The 19,786-nt window shown below is 31.9% G+C and overlaps 3 protein-coding genes, 1 long non-coding RNA gene and 1 other non-coding gene across 12 annotated transcripts; 3 read left to right on the forward strand and 2 right to left on the reverse strand.

Moving 5' to 3' along the window:
* Positions 1–393: 393 nt before the first annotated feature.
* LOC100864781 (uncharacterized) lies at positions 394–12,388 on the forward strand. Of its 8 annotated transcripts, XM_086905413.1 has the most exons (8): positions 5,143–5,177; positions 6,721–6,794; positions 6,932–7,017; positions 9,334–9,403; positions 9,515–10,237; positions 10,341–10,569; positions 10,635–10,725; positions 10,876–12,388. In XM_086905413.1, coding segments are annotated over exons 1-8 (1,386 nt in total). In that variant the 5' UTR covers positions 5,143–5,175; the 3' UTR covers positions 10,987–12,388. The 8 variants fall into 8 exon arrangements, with proteins under 8 accessions (XP_012339277.2, XP_086761540.1, XP_003691951.2 ...); XM_012483823.3 differs by lacking the exons at positions 5,143–5,177; positions 6,721–6,794; positions 6,932–7,017 and adding an exon at positions 394–996 and having other exon boundaries at positions 10,876–12,278; XM_086905414.1 differs by lacking the exons at positions 5,143–5,177; positions 6,721–6,794; positions 6,932–7,017 and adding an exon at positions 408–672 and having other exon boundaries at positions 10,876–12,278.
* TRNAR-ACG (transfer RNA arginine (anticodon ACG)) lies at positions 1,411–1,483 on the forward strand. The gene has a single exon. It is a non-coding gene; the product is annotated as a tRNA-Arg (tRNA).
* On the reverse strand, positions 1,513–2,679 carry LOC147657990 (uncharacterized). The gene is made up of 2 exons (XR_015291347.1): positions 2,262–2,679; positions 1,513–1,821 (listed from the first exon to the last, which is right to left on the reverse strand). It is a non-coding gene; the product is annotated as an uncharacterized LOC147657990 (long non-coding RNA).
* A 116-nt stretch (positions 12,389–12,504) lies between the features above and the next one.
* LOC100864662 (lipid scramblase CLPTM1L) lies at positions 12,505–15,563 on the forward strand. Its single transcript, XM_003691902.4, has 8 exons — positions 12,505–13,360; positions 13,442–13,553; positions 13,622–13,842; positions 13,925–14,210; positions 14,280–14,468; positions 14,532–14,707; positions 14,815–15,066; positions 15,136–15,563. Exons 1-8 carry the CDS (start codon positions 13,107–13,109, stop codon positions 15,227–15,229), a joined length of 1,584 nt encoding a protein of 527 aa, XP_003691950.4. The 5' UTR covers positions 12,505–13,106; the 3' UTR covers positions 15,230–15,563.
* Positions 15,564–15,728: 165 nt separating this feature from the next.
* Sec5 (exocyst complex component secretory 5) lies at positions 15,729–19,721 on the reverse strand. Its single transcript, XM_003691901.4, has 11 exons — positions 19,338–19,721; positions 18,951–19,251; positions 18,695–18,890; positions 18,098–18,599; positions 17,746–18,035; positions 17,471–17,655; positions 17,293–17,407; positions 16,936–17,214; positions 16,448–16,774; positions 16,183–16,367; positions 15,729–16,106 (listed from the first exon to the last, which is right to left on the reverse strand). Exons 1-11 carry the CDS (start codon positions 19,444–19,446, stop codon positions 15,920–15,922), a joined length of 2,676 nt encoding a protein of 891 aa, XP_003691949.1. The 5' UTR covers positions 19,447–19,721; the 3' UTR covers positions 15,729–15,919.
* Positions 19,722–19,786: the final 65 nt, after the last annotated feature.

Genomic DNA, 19,786 nt, shown 5'->3' on the forward strand with positions numbered 1-19,786 from the left:
GTAGCAATATGATATAAATACTATCTGTATATATTTATTAAATAAAAGCGATCAATTAATCATCCGAAAATACACTGAATTAAAATAATAATTAATTGATTATCAATAGTTGATAAAAAAAATTCAAAATTTATTTATATTTTTCATAAATTATTGTATAACAATTTATAATATTTAAATAATTTTAATAATCATATATATATATTATATATAATAAAAAAATATATATATAATAATATTTAATATATAATAATGTCAATCTTGTGTTTTTTTCAAAATTTTTAATAATAAAATACGTAACAATTCGAATGTCGACAATATACTGCAGGCAACGTTCAACTCCCGGGCAGCCACCTGTCGCGCGCATGCGTATTCATAGTATAACACCTCTCTGATCGTTTCTGAGTGTCAGTGTAAACCAAAATGGCGAGAGTAGTGATGGTTTGTGACAGCTCTCAGCCTGTTTCACTCATGTTTTTGAGTAGTTGAACGGGACGCGCGTGGTTATGTGATTCACGTGACTGATTTAAGTACGAAGGGTGAATGGAGAATAATGATTTATTCGTGGGAAACAGCAGTACGCAATTTTTTTGGATCTCTCCGACTGGATCAACACCCTTCTATTTTCAATAGACAGTAGCGGGGTGACATTGACGTTACTCGTTGAATTAAGTGCGTATTCATAATCTGAATTTTTTTTTGTTTCCTAACATCAAATGTCTGCTACCCGTATTAATATGAACAACGGAGGAATATTCTGGGTGTGTATTGCCAATTGTTTGAAAACGAACATTAGAAAACAACATTAGAAAGAGAGATTGTTTGATAGTGTTGAGTATTATTGTTTCGCGGAAGTGTCACGAGGTGTGTATTGTTTCGAAAGTCTGATGTGAGTTCTGTGTCGTGCACGTTCAAACGCTTACGTTTTCAATCCCAGTCATAGGGACTATTCTGCGTGCGATATTTATTAATTATATCACTCGTTCTATTGCCACGGTGAGTCAATATTCTATCATGATGACATTAAACATCATGTAATATTTTCACACTTAAATTTCTGGCTTATTGACTTGTTAATAACTTTTCTTGATATTTATAAACATTGTTTAACATTATTTAATATAAAATGTCAAGGGTGATTGCCATTCATAAATATCTAATCAATGGATGGAATATTTTTATGATTATTATTTTCTCTGTCGAAAAGATCGCATAGTGTCGGAAATTGTTTTGCAATATATGCATTAAATAATCTTCCTTTTTTTTTCATCTTATATTTTAAGTGAAACATATAAGAAAAAGAAAGAAAAATATTTATTATTTAAATGTTACATTGATTTTTTTTATATTTTTAATGAATAATTTATATACGTATCTTTTATATCAAGTTTAAAAATTTTGTAAGTAATAGGTCCTGTGGCGCAACGGATAACGCGTCTGACTACGGATCAGAAGATTCCAGGTTCGAATCCTGGCAGGATCGGCTTTTTTTTGTCCATTGTAATTAGTTCATTTCTTGTACATTTTTTTATTATTTATTAAACACGTATAATAAATAATAATTAAAAAGAATTTTTAATGATTGATATGGCATAATTCTTATATATACTTGCATTAATACGATAAAAGTATATTTAATTACTGAAATAAAGTGTAAACAGGAATAAAGTTTTTCGCAATCGTGAGCAACGAGTCCCTCAAGAATATCCAGGAATAGTACACATTCCAGACAGACCAGAACGATACCAATGCATTTTATTCTTCCTTTTGCATTCTTTACCTCGAAAATTCACACGGAAGATAAACACAGTATGAAAAGTCCTAAAATTGTAGAAATTGACTCACTAATCAAATTTTATTTTAAGTTAAAATCGAAATAAAATTATTTTAAATGTTCTAGAAATGTTGAATCTAATTCAATATTCACGCAATCTATTGCACGATGTTGAGTGAAAGCATTGGATTTTGTTCTATAATGTAACAAACTTTCCTTTTTTTTTTCTTTTTTCTTTAAAATATATTGTCAGATCATTACAGTAGATAAAATTTTTATCCATTATTCGAAATTTTCGTAAAAGTTTTCAAAAAAAAATTGCAATGAGAGATACTGTTTATTTTCTACACGTTCTTTTTCTCTACGTTCGTAACGAATGTTTAACTATTCTAAATCGCACATTAATTTATTCTGTTTTGTTTTATGTGAACGTTTGTAACAATTTTTTAGTAACGCTAATATACATATATCTATTATGCAAGATTACCGCTAACGAATGATTGTTGGAGCGGATTAATTGCCATTCTGGTGGTACTCTGTTCGAATTATCGCGTGTATCGCGCGAGCAATTCACACAGCTTGGTTGACGTCGTATCTCATTTGTGGTCTCCCTCAAACTTCCGTCCGGGACATGAATTTTCACGACAGGATGTTCCCGTATTCCCTCTACTGCTCGATACAATATAAACTAATAGAACGGATCGCAATTTTCCTCTCTCTTCTTTCTCTGTCTCTCTTAGTTCTTGCCTCTATTTTTTTCTTTCTTTTTCTTTCTTTTTCTAGCACGTTCGTTTCTTCCGACATTCACTTTTCTTAGTCCATGTTATGTTCTTATAATAATTCGATACTTGTGTATACATATTACAGAAGCACAGCTATTTTCTTCGTGATTTCGTTTTCATAACCTATTTCATTCAAAGAAGAAATTTTATTTAAGTTAAAAAATGTCGAACATCATTTTCATTCGTATCTGAATAATATTATTTAAATATTGTATGTACATAATTTTTTGGAAATTGGAATTATCAATTATTTAGATAAAAAAATTTCATTCTTTTACGTCACATCTGTGGAAATTCACCGATTATAGTGCAGAGGGCATTGTCTTCTCTACTCGTGATCAGAGAATCCTCCTCGTTCAAGATGAGAATGCAAGTGAAAGGTTTATCTTTCCAGCATGGACAATAAACAATAGCGTATAGAAGTGTATCGCAAAACCCCTGTAGCATACGTATTCCTTTGCTTTCCCTCCTTATCGTCTTGAAATGTCGGTTGCTCGAAAGATAATTACTTAATCACGGTAATTTTACTAGTATTTACCTATCATGCCATCACGTTGCCCTGTCACGTGCTTCGGCTTGTTTAGATTCTCTGTTTCGCGATTCGAAACCATTTTAAGTTTTAAGCCAATCAAATGAATTCTTTCATTCTTCCTTTCTCTTTTGTATCTCATCAATCGCGAAATTCGTTTTGTATTCAGTTTTCTTCATTTCTGTTCTACTTTCTTCAGATTAAAAGATATTTACGTTATGTTATTTACGAATTATAATATATCGAATGATATACAACAATACTAGTTGAAAGATAATCCGCAATTTAAAAAAAAAGTGATCGTACGAAGAAAATTAAATAGATGTGAAAAAAGAAAATTGACACAATTCTGTCTTCCTAATAAATTTTCATGTTTTAAATGTATCGGTTTAATACCAACTTTTAAAATCAAAAAGTTACTAGTTCTCTTCTATAGAAGAAAAAGAACGTATTTATGAATTCAGGATCATCTTGGTCAATCTTGATTCTTTTATAGGTAATCTCGATTTATATTTCATTGGTGCGTAATCGAATATTCCGACATTGCGAAAATAGATCGAAGAAAATTGTCTCGAACTGTGTTATTAGAAACACAGTGACACAAATTGCTTTCGATACTGAATATTGTATACATATATATTACGATTTTGCACACGATATATCATAATGCTTTTAATCCAACGTCACGTATCTTCCGTTATCGAGCATATTTTTGAAAAATACGTTATACGTATATTATATTATAATAACGCAAATTAAAAGAATTAATTGCATGATTAAACTTTAATTATATTTTATATATTTTAAACCTAACTTGTATATATTGAATTTAAAATGCAATAAAAGATTAAAATAAAAAAAATTGATATTGATATTATTCGTGTAATAAATAAAATATTATTTTATTTAAAAATGCTCGATCAAAAGTTTTTTCTTCTATTTAAATCTTGATTAAAATTGTTGATAACAGTTAAATTATAAAAATGTTTAGTCGATTTTAGTAAAATGTTTTAATAAATAGCAAGGAAAGCGAGTTTTTTCTTCTTACGGTTTTGCACGAACGCAAGCGTGACTGCCAGTTGCATTAGAAGCTTTCGCTTTTAGAAACATATGCATATATTAAAAGTTATTATCAAGTGACGACCGAAGCCGTGTGTATCGCGGCCATGTAAATTATCAACGTGTTTTTATAACGTATCTTCTTTAGTGATCCTCTCAGGTGTTCAATCGTCACACGAATTGACTTTCAGAGATTTTCTAATTGCTTACAGCAAAAGTGTTATTAACGTAAATATCAATAATCATAATCGATAATACATAGTAATTTTCTTTCTCTATTGTTTGCAATATTTTTCCCATTATCGTATTTAAGAAGTTTTTAACTTCTATCTTCTCGTTTGTTTTTTGTTTAAACATCACTTTTTTCTAAATTCGATCAATTCGATCAATGTTCTCGACATTTAGTTTTTGGCGAAAACGAAATCGAACGGTGAAACGCAAACGAAATGTGCAAAAGCACAGAAGAAACAATTAACATGGTGGCGTCTCGTTAGTAACGGTCAGACGATTCGTTATTGTACAACCAATTAGCAACCAATTATTATTGTACCGTCCTTCTCTACCGTTCTGTCAGAGAACAAAGTTAAATTTACTTTTAATTGCGCATTGATCACGAAGTTCGTTACTATGACCATTCTTTCGAAATTTTAGATACATTAACACTAATGATTTAATTACCTAATCGTGGAAAGAATGATGCGGAAAACTGCGAAATATCCGGACTCGATTTATGAAAGATTAGATTGGTCAAAAGTCCGATGACATCCATCAGATTAGATAAAAGTCACGTCGATAAATTCGATTGGGCAGTCGAGCTCGATCGAGAATAAAATTCTGTGAAAAGAATGGCGCAAGAATACCTGGCACATGTGTAGCACATTGTAGAGGAAAAACGAGCGGTAGCCATGACTTTTGTTACTTGGATATTTCGATAGGAGGCGCGACTATTCGCCATTAAAGTTTCCGAAGAGGGATCGTTATATTTATTTCTCACCTGGAAATTCTTCAATTAACACGACAGCACAGGTATAATGTAAGTGTTAATCCTCGCCAGACCGGTTTCCGGCGATCGAGTTTATATTATCCCCGTCATGTGCAAATCTCGTTACGAACTCTGGAAAATTGGATCAATTCGAGAACGCGTTCACTGTTCTAATTCGGAATTACAGTTTATCGAGTTATACGCGTGCACCTGTCCGAAGAATCTCGACGAAGACTTTTAACCGAATCTTCGTTTACCGCCATCTTTTGTTCGTTACGATTCGAAAATATAAATCATAGAAGAGAAGAAAAAGTAGGAACGGAAAAAATGTGTTTCGCTCAAGTGAAAGCTATTCGAACGATTTTGTGGAAGAAACGAGTCTGTTAGTGAACCAAAACGAATTTTACCAGTGTTGTTAGGAGAGGCGAAACAAGTGGCACGAAAGTGAAAATAAATATGTATGGAACAGTGAGTCGAAAAGATTAGAGCGAGTTCGTATTCCGAATGCGTACGCCAAAAGAAGCGTAATTCGAAACGAACAATTGTCTTGAAATTTTCTCGAGGCTCGAACGAACGTGAACCTGATTTACCTAGTTTTCTTAGTTTTGTAGCCGGAATTCTCCCATGATTTTATTCGGTTAAGTGATACTTAGATACTTCGTCATTCGTTAATTGTACGAAGACAAATTGTGAGAATTTCTTTCACGATGAAATAATTCAATAGTATGTAGAATTCAACGATGGCTTTAGAAGAATTTGTAATGGTGAGGTTGTAGCGATAAAACTAAAATGCTTGCATCTGTATTTTTCCTTGTTTTCCCAGTTGAAAAAAAACGAACAAAGACGTATAATCGCAACGATAAAAGTCGCTCGTCTGCATCGAGTCTAGTCATCTTTGGTATATGGTCTGCATTCAATGTAGCTTTGAATATAGCAATAGTCTAGCCCCAGCACGGCACATTGACTATTGCAAAATATAAATACATATTGTTACGAAATTATAATTATATATAAAATATAATTAAATTGTATTGTACAAGACAAATAAGACGATTTTTAAATAAATAACAGCGATAATAAAATAAATTCATTTTATATTGAAGCATTTATGGACGAGCTGTCAGTGATAGAATTTTTTTTATAATTTTTTTACGACCTATAAAAAATAAATATCGTTTTGTTGATGTTTAAAACTGTGCGCGAGTTTTTTTTTTTTTTTTTTTAACAAGTTCTTGCAGAACGACCTCAGCTATTCGATTCGATATCGATCGGCGAATCCCTTAGTAGAGAGAGTCTATGATTTGAAACCCGTTCTACTTGATCGCCAAGTCAGCCGAGACAGTTCGTTATTATGCAATCTGGTAATGCAAACAATCCAGTTGTCGCTTTTCTTTAGTCTGGTTATGGAGAGAAACGATCGTGTTTCTCTGCGTGGATGCGATGGAAGGATGGAAAAAAAAAAAAAAAAAAAAAAAGAAATAATAACGTCCTCGAAATGGATACGAATTGAAAGAAATAAAGAACAGACGCGTTGACGTAATTATTTCGATCCTTTCCACAATTATTACGAAAACTTTCGAGCAATTTCTTATAGGTGGACGGAATCTGTAAAGAATCAACAGATAAATAGATCGGTACGATTCGCACACAATCGTCGGCCTACATACGGTTCGTGAACTTCTGTGCAACAATTATCCTGACCTACATGACCGCGAACGTGTTAACGATCACTTGTTGCGAACGGAACTCCCTGGAGGGGAAAAAGAAAAAGATATAATGCCACCTTTGTTTTCCTTTCGTTCTAGAGACGAGGCGTTTGGCAAATGTTTACATTGGAAGCATTGGAACGTTGACAAATGTGTGTTGGGACGACAGATGGGAGGCGAAACAAGTGAGCCTCGGGAAGGAAGGCTTTATTCAAAGGCGATTGAGAAACGCGATTAACGAATAATTACGCGATATTAATCGCAAAAATGAATCTTTGTTTGAAACGGAATGCCAATTAAGACGCTAGAAAAAAAGACCCGATCTTACTGGATTAATCAGTACATAACCATTATCCTCGAAAGTAATTGTTATTTTAGCAAAGAAAAAAAAAAACACTTTTGTATATTCTTTTTTTTTTTCTTCTTTTGTCAATTATATCGACACGTTATTGTCAAAAGAATTTTTCTATCTTAAATTTGAACCCATTCGCGCAAAGCTCAATCGAAGGTCAACCTTCCAACTGAATAAATATGTAAAATGAATCAAGTAAGGTTAGAGGAAACGAGTTGTCGAGATGCGCTTACGCAACATCTTTTATTGCCAGCCAGCTCGAGGTTATACCGCTGAGAAAACCAATTTCCCTGATGCTTAACCACGCTTCGAATACCTCGTTATATCTTCCTCCTACGCTGGATCGAAATATTTTTTTTCTCTCTCTCTCTCTCTCTCAAACGTATACGTATATATCATAAAACGTAAAACTATCGCAATCTTTCGTCGGAGGGGGGGGATCGCTTTGATCAGCCGATCGTTCATCATTATCCATAAAGGAAGTAGGACGGACCGCTTGATTCCTCTCAACTAATTGATGCTGAAAAATCAGATTTAATCGCGGCCGAATTAATAAACGGCCACCAACAAAGCCGTGCACCGTGAACGAGAGCGCGTAAAACGCGATCTCAACAGCAAAGTCTTTTTTGGTCTAGAAACGAAGTGGTACTCGCGGAAGCGGCCTTCTCTCCCTCTTCTCCCCCCCCCCTACCCTTCTCCCCCCGCACACAACTCGTTCGTTCCTCGACTCTATTGTGCCTCTCATTATCATCCGGGTACAGTTCTCGATATCGATAACATAACGATACGGATTACATGGGTTTAGCCAACTGCGTGATTCATTGGTACGTGGTTGGATATAACCAACGGCGATCGCCAGTTTCTCGCTGCGCCCCGGTTCAAGAACTTGACCACCAGGCATTTCATTCATCCAATTGACTCGCTTGACAAGGTCGCGCGCTCTTTAACACGATCATCTCGAATCTCGGACCCTCGCGACCGTGTGTCACACCAGTTTGCGCGTATGTATACATGTATGGACGAGGATAATATCGTCACACGTGTCTCAATCTTATCGTTATTATTGAGAAAGTTGTATACCGATTTTTATCATATAAATCGCGGTGTGGAGCGTTTAACAGGCGGAAAGGGAGTGGTTACCGTTTATTCCGGCGAATCTCCGATATCAAGGTTGGTCTAGGAGAAATTGAATAAATTGCCACATGTTGGACGACGACACACACGTTTTGTGTCGCATGCGTCTGCCGCGGTGTGACGCATCGAGGTGCAACTGGTTACAGTCGGAAGAGCATGACCGGACTGTGCGAATAACTGTACCGGATATTTTTTTTTTTTTTTTCGCTGCACTTTTCGCTTTGTCAACAGATTTAATCGAACCGTGTTAAACTAACCCGCCGATTTTTCGCTCATAATAATAAAAATTATAGACGTAGAATATTACGTTCAATCAATTTTTTTTTTTTTTTAAATTTTTCCTTTCTTGTAAATGGAATATCCGTGATTCATCGATTCCACCTTTTAAAATTCTTTCATCCGTGTTTCTGGCGGTGAGTCACGCTGAAACGAACCCGAGCAACCGATTACTCACTCGAGTATCCGATTTTCTGAACGAGCACAGGTGATTGTTCCGAGTCTGTATGTTCGAGGGATGATAACTCGTCGACTCTTATCTTCGACCAGGTTTTCATTCTCATTCTAGTTTGAAAAAGCGGGAAATAACGATATATCCTTATTTATTATTCGAATGTTAATCGCGGATTTTTCCCCCAATTGCCGATTACATAAAACCGGGGAGCATTCGTATCTCGGCGTTAACTCGAGCTCTCTAAATCAATCTTTTGTGCGTGTCGTGCTTTCGAGTACGTACATTCGAGCGGCACTCTGTCCACGTCGACGCCCGATACTTCTTCGTATCCACGTGACTAATGGACCATTGTTCTGACAACCGCGACGAGAGGATGAACCGAAGTGAAAATTCGTTCGCTGGAAATAATTATCGGGGAGAATACACTCAATAATTTAAAGAGAATTCGATTCAGACGTTTAATTTAGAAGCGAGATATTATCGTTACGATTCGAGGAAGATTCGTAAGAGGTGATTTCGTTCCGATCGTCTAACTTTTTTTTCTTCCCCTTTTCTCTGTTCCAGGTACACGCAGATGACGCGATGACGCTGCATTGGTGGATGCACTGGTTCTGGGTTACCGCTCAATTTCTCGGTACGTTCTAAATGATCAAAGACATCTGGCACTTTTTCACGTGACTTTTCGCCGAGTTCTTCCGATTCCACGGATTCCGAGAATAATCTAACGAAACGGTTTGATTTTCAGTAATTTTAGGAAACCCGGTGCCATCGAGCACGGGTGAACCTCGTGGCCAGGTGCAGCAGGATCGCCTGAGCTCGGAATCGACGTCGAAAATTACCTCGATCGAGGCCGAGAGGAGCGAACCGCGACAGAGTTTTCGCGTGGCCAAAGCCATCGGTCTTCATCCATCCACGAATACGGCTGTAACGTTAGACAGGCAATCGAGTACGATTTCGACTCCCGTGGAAATGGTGGCGAGCGTGGTCGAAACGAGTACTAATCCCGCGGAAGAGTATCACGGGAACGCGAGTAACGCGGTCAGTCTGGACTCGACGAAAAGTTTCACGCCTCAACGAGTCGCAGATACCGTGGACAGGATTCGTAATTCGGCGGGGAAGAAGGATAGTAAAGTCACGTGGATCCTAACCACGAACAAAACCGGTGGTAGATCCAAGTACGAGCAAGAAGAGAAAATGGATGAAAATGGGAATCGGAACGGCACCACATTGGACCAAGTGGAGGATCTCACGGTACTACCTCTTCAGGAAGAGGTGTCTAGAATCAGGCTGGTACTGAATAAAACGAAATCCTCCTCTCTTTTATCTTCTTCCTCTTCCTCCTCTTTGTCCTCCTCTGCCGGTAATTCCGGTATCAAGACGTTCAATCGATCCGACGATGTCGAGATCAACGACGACGACGACTTTGTCGAGCCACAGTTATTTGCCACAGCTGCGTCCATTCTCGAAGGTATTTGTGTGTAATGTTTAATCAGGGTAAAACGGAGATTGTATTATTTTCGAATTGAATTGAATTTTTTGAAAGAGCGTTTGAAAATTGACGAATCTTATAGTTGGTGTGAGCGAACCTACGCGGCTGAGCAGAGCGCGAAGTGCGTTTCCCAAAGATTTCCAAAGGGATCAAGTACAGGAAGATCATCTTTCCGATTATAATGAGAGCAATAGCGAGAAGCAAGAGAACACTTCGAGATCAACGGTAGACATTGCCGCTATTACCGGAAGTTGCCTAGCGACTGTAGTTTTACTCAGCACAATGGGTAGCCTTGGATTCATTATGTACAGGTAATTAAAATGATTGCTTAGCAACTAAATGAAATTTCAACGTTACACAGAAAATTTAATTAAAGACGTAGGTATCTGAATCCGCCGCAAACGCTTAATAGCGACAAATGCAGTAATCCCGATAGTTCCGGTTATATCGATGATTCTACTATTCGTGTAAGTATTGTAACAGTTCATTCTGTGCGTTTAAATTGTTATATTTTAAATAATGTCGAGGCATTGTCGCTTATTATACTTTATTACAAATTATGATATATGATAAATCATGAGATAAAAAGTTTAAATAATTTTATATATTTCTTATAGGATAATTCCGAAGAAATGTACAGTTTGGATAACGATTCGTTCTTAAATTCGTTAGAAGCAATGACAATACAGAATTATTGGACGGATAGTGTGAAGCATACGAAACTATGACAAAAGAAGATAATTCAACCCGGAAAGAGGATCGAAACGTTCAGTATTTCCGATGGTGAAGCGCACGAACAAGTATCGTTGTTGGAACAGTAGTACTTACACGACGAGTGCCCGGCGTTTTGTAATTGAATGCGCAAAGAGATTGAATTTATCGTAGTAATCGTATAGATATGCAGGAATTTTATTTTTTTCTGATGAATCGTTAGCGATTTCGATGCAAGAATGAGCGAATAAAATATTTTAAACATTTTTGACAACTTTTTAGATAAATTCCGTCGGTTTTATAATTTCTTAAAAGAAACTGACGATACGTCAAAATTACAAGATTTGTGCGTGTATTATATTCGCGCTAACATCGCATACAAATTTGTGAATATTGAACGCGTACGATGTAAAACGCAATACTTTTCACGCACATATCTTGAATTTTGATTTTGTCACTCGTATTGTTCTACCACTATTTTTCTACTACAAATGCAATTGGCAATAGTTAAATTTAAACAAGACAGCGATACGGTCACTTTCATCGGATTAGTGACTGAATAGTGCAATAAAATGTACTTTATCGATAATTATTGAAATATACTTTTTAGAACAGTAAGTACAAATAAGGTCATTAATGTTTAACTAAATATATATTAGAAATACGAGACATAATTTAATAAATCTGAAATTCTCGTAAAATCAATTGCAGTATGATAAACAATTTCATTATTATTGAATTTTAATTTCTATAAATTGTACTTATATATATTAATCATTTTAATTTAAGATTCGATTTTAACATTTCTTATTATCTTTGAACTCTATTGAAAAATTACGGTTTTTTCTAATAGGATAATAGGAGTCGAATTGCTCGCTTGCATATACAATCAGCTTCAAATATTTTCAAGATAGAATCGGGCTAATAAAAAATCGGACCAAATACGTACCGTAGTTTGTAGCTTTATGCCTTTATAACATATCCAGCAAGAAGTAAGGAGATTTCATTCGTTTTTTTCACTTCACTTCAGCTTGTACATATGTACATGTATATGTACTATATAATAATTACAAATATATCTATGTATAGTGCGAATTTTCCGACGGTTTCTCGAAACTTTCGAAATACAATTACGTTTTAGTAGAGGTTTGTTTGTTCAAATATATTTCTATACGAACCTTACATCAATGAAAGAAAGATTTATTGTGATAGATTATAGAATTTAATAAATGTAAAATTATCATAGATTTGCTTTATTATAATAACTGAATAACTGAATAAATCCCTACGTGTATTATTTTTACGCTTATTATGTGTTATTATTGTTATTATATTATCGTCATCATTATTATTATTAAATATGAAATAATTAACTTTTCTTCTCTTTTGTTACATACAATAAACTAAAATTTTTGCGTTCTTTTTGATTTGTTTTTTTATCATTAGATGACGCATATTTTATTTTTATGCTAGCGTACTTTTCTTGTATAGAATCCATCATACCGACGGATACATGAATGACTAAAGATAGATCAGTTTCTTTTGCCAGCATGGCGCTCTATATGGCGCTCACAGCTCTATATTTAATCTTGGATCTTTGACACGAATATCACACATATCTTGTTATATACTATATACATAAATAGAGCTAATTTAAGAATATAAACTGTTACACGATATTTAATTTTTTATACAATGTTTTACGAAATAATATAATGGAACACAGAATGCTCACTTTTTGGAAAATAAAAAAAAACTCTCTCAATGCGGAAGAAATACTGTTATTTTTACTTTTCACGTATTTTCCTTGCAAAGTATATATTTCGACAAAACGGCTGATGACACATAGATGTCGCTATATAACAAACAATGGCTATGGTTTTCTTATGTTGTTATTAATGGCATGAACACGTTGATTGTATTTTAAAACCGGTATGCATCAGAATGAAAAGCATATACTGGTCAATCAATTATATGCCAATGAACTTGAACGTTTAAAGTCTATATTGTACACACGAAGTGATCTACAATAAATATTTATGGTTATACGACACATGTTACTCAATATCAACTGTGACTTTTAATTCACATAATTAAAGGAAAATAAAAAAAATATTTTTAACAAAAATCTAAAGAAATGCAGTGGCCATCCTTTACTCTTATATTAACGGAATTATTTCTAGTTTATATAATTTATTCGATTTATAATTTATCTTTATTGTTTGTGGCACCAACTTGTGAAGACAACAAACTATGCTTAACATCGTATTTGAATCAAAAACCACAATTACAATTGCAAGTTTATAGTTCTGTTGATAGATATCCTAGCGCACAACAAGTTGATTTTGTATATAATAATAAAAATTTTAATTATACTCATGCAAATACTCTGTAAGTATATATTTTATATTATTGAAAACATACGCAACTTTAAGTCTTGTTTATTTGAATATTATTATATTTCTCTTTCAGCCTATTAACTTTGAATATTCCACGCAAAACACGAAACAATGGAACATTGTTTCTTCATATTATCATAGCACCAAATTCCAAGAAATATGAAAAAAATATTAATATACAAAAGGTATGTATAAAAAATGATATAAACTTCATTCGTATATTTATATTTTTTTTAATAATTAATTATTATAGGATCCATATGTATCTTCTATTACTATCAAAATGACACAATATAAAGTTCCTGAAGCAGAAGCTTTTAATTTATTGAGTGAAAAACATTCAGAATTAAAAAAAAAACAAAATTTAATAAATCCAGTGACACATATTAAAAGCCGTGTAACATTTACAATAATGACAGATGATATAAAACTTCCTATACATAATGTACCTATAGAACTTGTAAATCATTTGAAGTATGTTAATATTAATAATTTTAAATAATCATTAATATATAATAATAATAACATAAGATATGATAAATTTTTATTATTTCAGAATTATACAAGGCAAAACATTTTTACCTATAGTTAATTGTGATTTTTTACAAACTAGACATCATGATTTAATGAGAATCATGCCTCAAAACAATACAGTTAATATCACATTACAATATTCTCCAATTTCTATTTCAAAGCTAAGATTGTTATTACATGTGGAAGCTACTATGCAAAATTTAAAAAATCTTGGATTTTCTGATAAAGATATGGATGAAGTAAAAGGAATTTTTGTAGATACTAACATATATATATTGGGAGGAACTTTTCTTATTGCAGCCATTCATGTATGTAAACTAAAAAATAACTAAATTATAATTTGAAACAGAATTTAACAATATCTCGTATTAAAACAGTTGCTGTTTGATTTCCTTGCTTTTAAAAATGATGTGAGTTATTGGAGAAGAAAAGATAATCTTGTAGGTCTTAGTAAATGGACTGTTGCATGGCGAGGATTTAGTCAAACTGTTATCTTTCTTTATTTACTAGATGAAGGTTCATCTTTGCTTGTACTTATTCCTACAGGCATTGGATCTATTATTGAGGTAATGATAAAATGAAGCATTTGTTAATCATTGTTTTTTATAAATATATTTCATATTTGTTAGATGTGGAAATTGAAGAAAGTATTGAAACTTAGACTTAAAAGTAATAATAATAATTATATGGCTGAAGCTAGAACAAGAGAATTTGATGCAGAAAGTATGCGCTATTTAAGTTATTTATTATATCCTCTTGTCATCGGCGGTGCAATTTATTCTTTACTTTATCAACATCACAAAAGGTATAATGTGAAAATTATATTATATAATTTATTATAAAAATTATAATATTATAATTTATTTTGTATAATTTTTCAAATTTTTATATACATAATATTTCAAATTTCAGTTGGTATTCATGGAGTATTAATTCTTTAGTAAATGGAGTTTATGCATTTGGTTTTTTGTTTATGCTTCCTCAACTTTTTGTAAATTACAAATTAAAATCTGTGGCACATTTACCATGGAAAACATTTATGTATAAAGCATTTAATACATTTATAGATGATGTTTTTGCATTTATCATTGTTACACCAACAGCTCATAGAATAGCTTGTTTTAGAGATGATGCTGTTTTCCTTATTTATCTTTATCAAAGATGGTAAGTCACACATTTTTATTTAATATTATATAAATATTTTATTTAAATAAATAATAAATTCTCTTATAGGCTATATCCAGTAGATAAATCTCGTCCAGATGTCGTCACTATTGATGAAGAACCTGTTGATTTTGAAAATTTAAATTATAAAAAGACAGACTAAAACGAACTTTATTTAACATTTAATATTTATATCATATGCAACAAAAATTATTATTATTCTTCTAATCACTATTTGAGTAATAATGTACATATTATAAATTCCTAAATGCAATTCATAATATTTTAGATGTAATGTCTTTTGTTATATATTTACACTTTTACAAAAAAATGCTGAAATATAAATATTTTTCATTATAATCTATTAAAAAGGTAACAACATTATCATTATTATTAAAACATTAATTGTTTTTGAAAAAAAAAAAGAAATAAAGAAAAAAAATAAAAGAAAAATATGAATATATTTTTAATAAATAACCACTACTGAATAGACCTAACATTCAATGCTTTTTTTTTATTCCATATATTTATATAATTGTCCTATCTTTGTTCTTTTCCCATGCTCTTAAGAAATGACTTCGATATTCTATATCTCGTTTGTAAATATATAGTGTTAATCGCAAATAAATATTATATTTGCAATTATTAATAAACACATTTAAAAAGATTTACAATTTTTATTTTCTTTTGTGCCACTTGTATTTATATTTTAATAATGCAAGATGAGAGATGTTTAGTCGCATTAACAATGATGAATTTGTAACTGGAATAAAGAAATCTATATTGTAATATAAAAAACCAATGATAACAAATATAATAAATACTTATTTAAATTCTTAAATTATTATTAAAACTATACAGTAGTGACACGATTAGGATCAGCAATCATTATAGGAGTATTATTTATTGCATCACTGGCAAGACATGATAGTTGCAAATGCATGGACGTCACTACTTTTGATAATAGCATGTCGATTCGCATACAATCATCTTTGTTAATAGGTTGTGGTATTGCATCTAAAGCTTCTTCAAAAAAATTCCTGCAGATTGAAAAATAAATAAAATATTTTTTTTCATTCGTATAATGATAGGAAAAAACGAAAAATAAATTATTACTTTGCTCTTGTTGTACTATAAGGTTTTAAAGCATCCTTTAGAAGTGTAATATCAGTACGTGCTTGCACAATTCCAGCTGGTCGAAATTGAGTAACACACGACATAAGTCTTGCAAGTTCTTCTGCTACTGTCTCAACTATGTGGGATAATACTCGTTGTAATAAGGCTGGTGCAACACGGCGTACCTAAAATATATATGAATATATATATAAATATAACAAAAATTATATTTAATAATTAAAAATTATTTGTGAACAATAGATACCTCTGCATGAACTGCAATCAAATTTGCTAGAATTTCTTGCGCATATGGTCTTACATGAGTAGGTTCAGTCTCAAAATCCCATTCTAAACCGCCTAAATACATACTCGGTTCAATTGTACCAACTAACGGATCGCAACGACGTTCCAGATATGCATCCAAAACAGCTGTATCTAATGTACTGAGTTGTGTCCAATCAGAATTCCATCCAATTGCATTTGATAAATTTGGATAATCTTGATTTTTCAATATATCTCCAATTTTTGGTAGAATGGTATTCAATGTATAACGAATATTACTTAACGAGATTAAGAGGCATTGTTCCCACGTCTGATAAAAAATTCAGAAGTAATGCTAAAATATAGCACTGACTTCAAAAGATGCTACAAATTTTTTTCTTTTTTTCTTTTTTCTTTTTGTAATTAATTGTAATTAATATCTATTTTCTCCAAAATAATTTTTTCATTCTATAAATAAATCGTGAAACTTACCGGGCCTTGATGTTTGTTTGTCTTGCTTTTATAACCAGAAGGAGAACCAATTAATTGAGATACAGAAGATTCGTCATCATCAAGAGCTTCTTCGCAACCACTGAACGCTAATTGTTGTAAACATCTTGCAAACGATGTAAACAATGTTTTAACAGAATTATAATATAAATGTTGATGCGCCGAATTAGCAAATAATGGTCCTTCTCGAGGACCACAAACAACTACTGTATCTCGCGCGCGTTTTGAGACTTCCAAGATCATTTCTTCAAATAAGTATGGCTATATAAAAACAAAATTAGATACTTAACAGAACAATATATCCATATAATATTTTTACAAATAAAATTTGATTATTACCACTTTAGTAACGCCACCGTCTTCATTCAGATATTCGATTTGCCAAGTTTCTTTTTTATGTAAAGCGGCTATGTTATCTGAGGTTTGTTTAAAAAGCGCACCAAAGCACTGCAATCTGATCTTAAAGCTTTAGTTTATTACATGATAAAAATAAATATATTATAATAATATTTTGTACCTTAAATCAAGTATAAATTTTCCGAAAATATCTAATGCATCACTTGGTAAATCCAAATGAATCAATGAAGCATACATTTGCCTAATTCTACGTAAAACATGTAAAAGCCATGTAGCATCTAAATCGTTATTACATATATTTTTCATGGCTTCCATGGCATGTTGCATACTTGATAATACCAGATTCTGTATGAGAATAATTTTTTTTTATAATTTTTTATAATAGAATTTATATTTTTAATGATAATTTATTTGATAATTCATTTGATAATATACCTTAAAAGGTATTTGTTTCTCTGCATCCACTACTACATGTAATTGTCCTGTAAAATAACTTTGACCTAATCTCCACAAATCTGGTAATTGTTCAACTATTATATCACAAATTGTTTCAATACATGATATTTGTGGAGGAATATTCATTCCATCATTTTTGTCCGATTTTGATTGTTTATTATTTTGTACTAATTTTATTTTGTTCAAATTTTCTCCATTTGAATTATCTATTTCTAAATGTTCTTGCATACAGGTAGTAATACTTTTCTTTAAATAATTTGAATGAGAAACTGAAAAAAATTACTATTATCTTCAATAAATAAGATATAAAATATTTTAAAAATATATATACCTATTGCATCCCAAGCTGGATCTCCTTCAGCTTCTAAATTAACAAGATTTCTAATTATTTTTTTATGTTCTTCCAAACTAAAAGGCATTTCTTCAAGCTTATTTCTTAAATGTGTTTTTAACATTATAATTCTATTATCAATTTCCTGTAATACTTTCTTAAAAACTTCAACTTCTGTATTTTTAAATAAATTTTTTACTCTTGTATAATCATTAATTACAAGATCATAATTGCCACGTTTTATATTTTTTTCTATATTAATTGGCATACAAAAGAGGAACTTGTATCTCTGCATTACAGACAATGCATTCCTTGTTGCATCTGCTCTGTCTCTTCTTGCTAATACATCATCAAACAATTTATTAGCTTCTGACATAGATTGTCGAATAGCTTTTTCTAATTTTTCAGTAGGATCACTACCATATGTTTTTATATCTGTCTCAAATTGTTCTTTTAATAAAATTATTGTATCCAACTGTTCCATTACTGATCCTACATTAGCCTAAAGAAAAGAATTTTAAAAAATATAAATAGAGATATATTAATACTTCCTTTAATCAATAATAATATATTAATTTTTTTTATTGTAATAGTTACCTTTAAAAATGATAATTGACCTTCTTTTTGAGAATTAACTTTTCTTTTAAGAAATGCTAATCCAGCTTTTAAATCTTCAAAAGTAGTGGCATGATGATGTTGCAACAAAAACCAACCAGGATGAAATTTTTCACTGGTAAGATCTCCACTGCCTTCTCCAAAAAGTTCAATTAATTCATCTTCAGGATATTTTTTACTATAAAAAGATATAATAAAGAATTTATATTAACTCTTTAAAAAAGATAGATAAACATACTCATTGCCTTCTACGCTTAAACCTAAAGGGTCTTCTTGCTGATAATTTGTTGGAGAAAGTGTTCTTCTTCCCCAGACAAAACTTTGCATAGGAGCTTCTTCTACCCATACTGCAGATTCTTTCATAGGACCTATAGTTTCATGATAACCACGAAATTGTACTGTTGATGTCCCAGCTCCTCCACTACGAGTAGTTACTATAATATCACCTCGACCTTTACAAGGTCCTGATCTGGCAATGATTTTATTAGAGGATTTCCATTCTGCTGATAAAAGGCAATCACATCCACATATCGTTAAACCTAGATATATTAAAATTTTTTTCAAAAAAGAATTTTTTTTCTATAAAAAAAATATATTTTTAAATAACTTAAAAAGCGAAATTAACCTATGAGATCGTGTACTTTGTTGCCTAAAAATTCACCACGAACTATAACACGAGTTCCTGGAGGTCCTTCTTTAGGAGATATACCTGTTACTACTGGTGGTGGGCCCATCTTATTAATTATATTATAGTAAAAAATTCCACTATTTTTACACAAATAAATATTGATTACACATAATCTTTAGCTTAATAATCAAAAAGATTCAAAATCCTGCACCTTCCAACACAATAAAAAACTATTACCATTTTTTAAAAACTACAAATTTTTCATTAATTTATTTTTTATATTAATAAATAATATGAATAGATTAAAAAAAGAAATAATCTTTGTCAAAGCAAATGATGACTGATAACTCACTGTCAGACATGTCGATATCACAAAGAGTGGGAGATAGATAAATTCAATATCAAAATGAAGCATAGATTTATAAAAAAAAAATTATATATTTTTC

Source organism: Apis florea, unplaced genomic scaffold (genome assembly GCF_048593485.1).
Source record: "Apis florea isolate Af1SG1 unplaced genomic scaffold, ASM4859348v1 contig_2411_pilon, whole genome shotgun sequence".
Classification (NCBI taxonomy): Eukaryota; Metazoa; Arthropoda; class Insecta; order Hymenoptera; family Apidae; genus Apis; species Apis florea.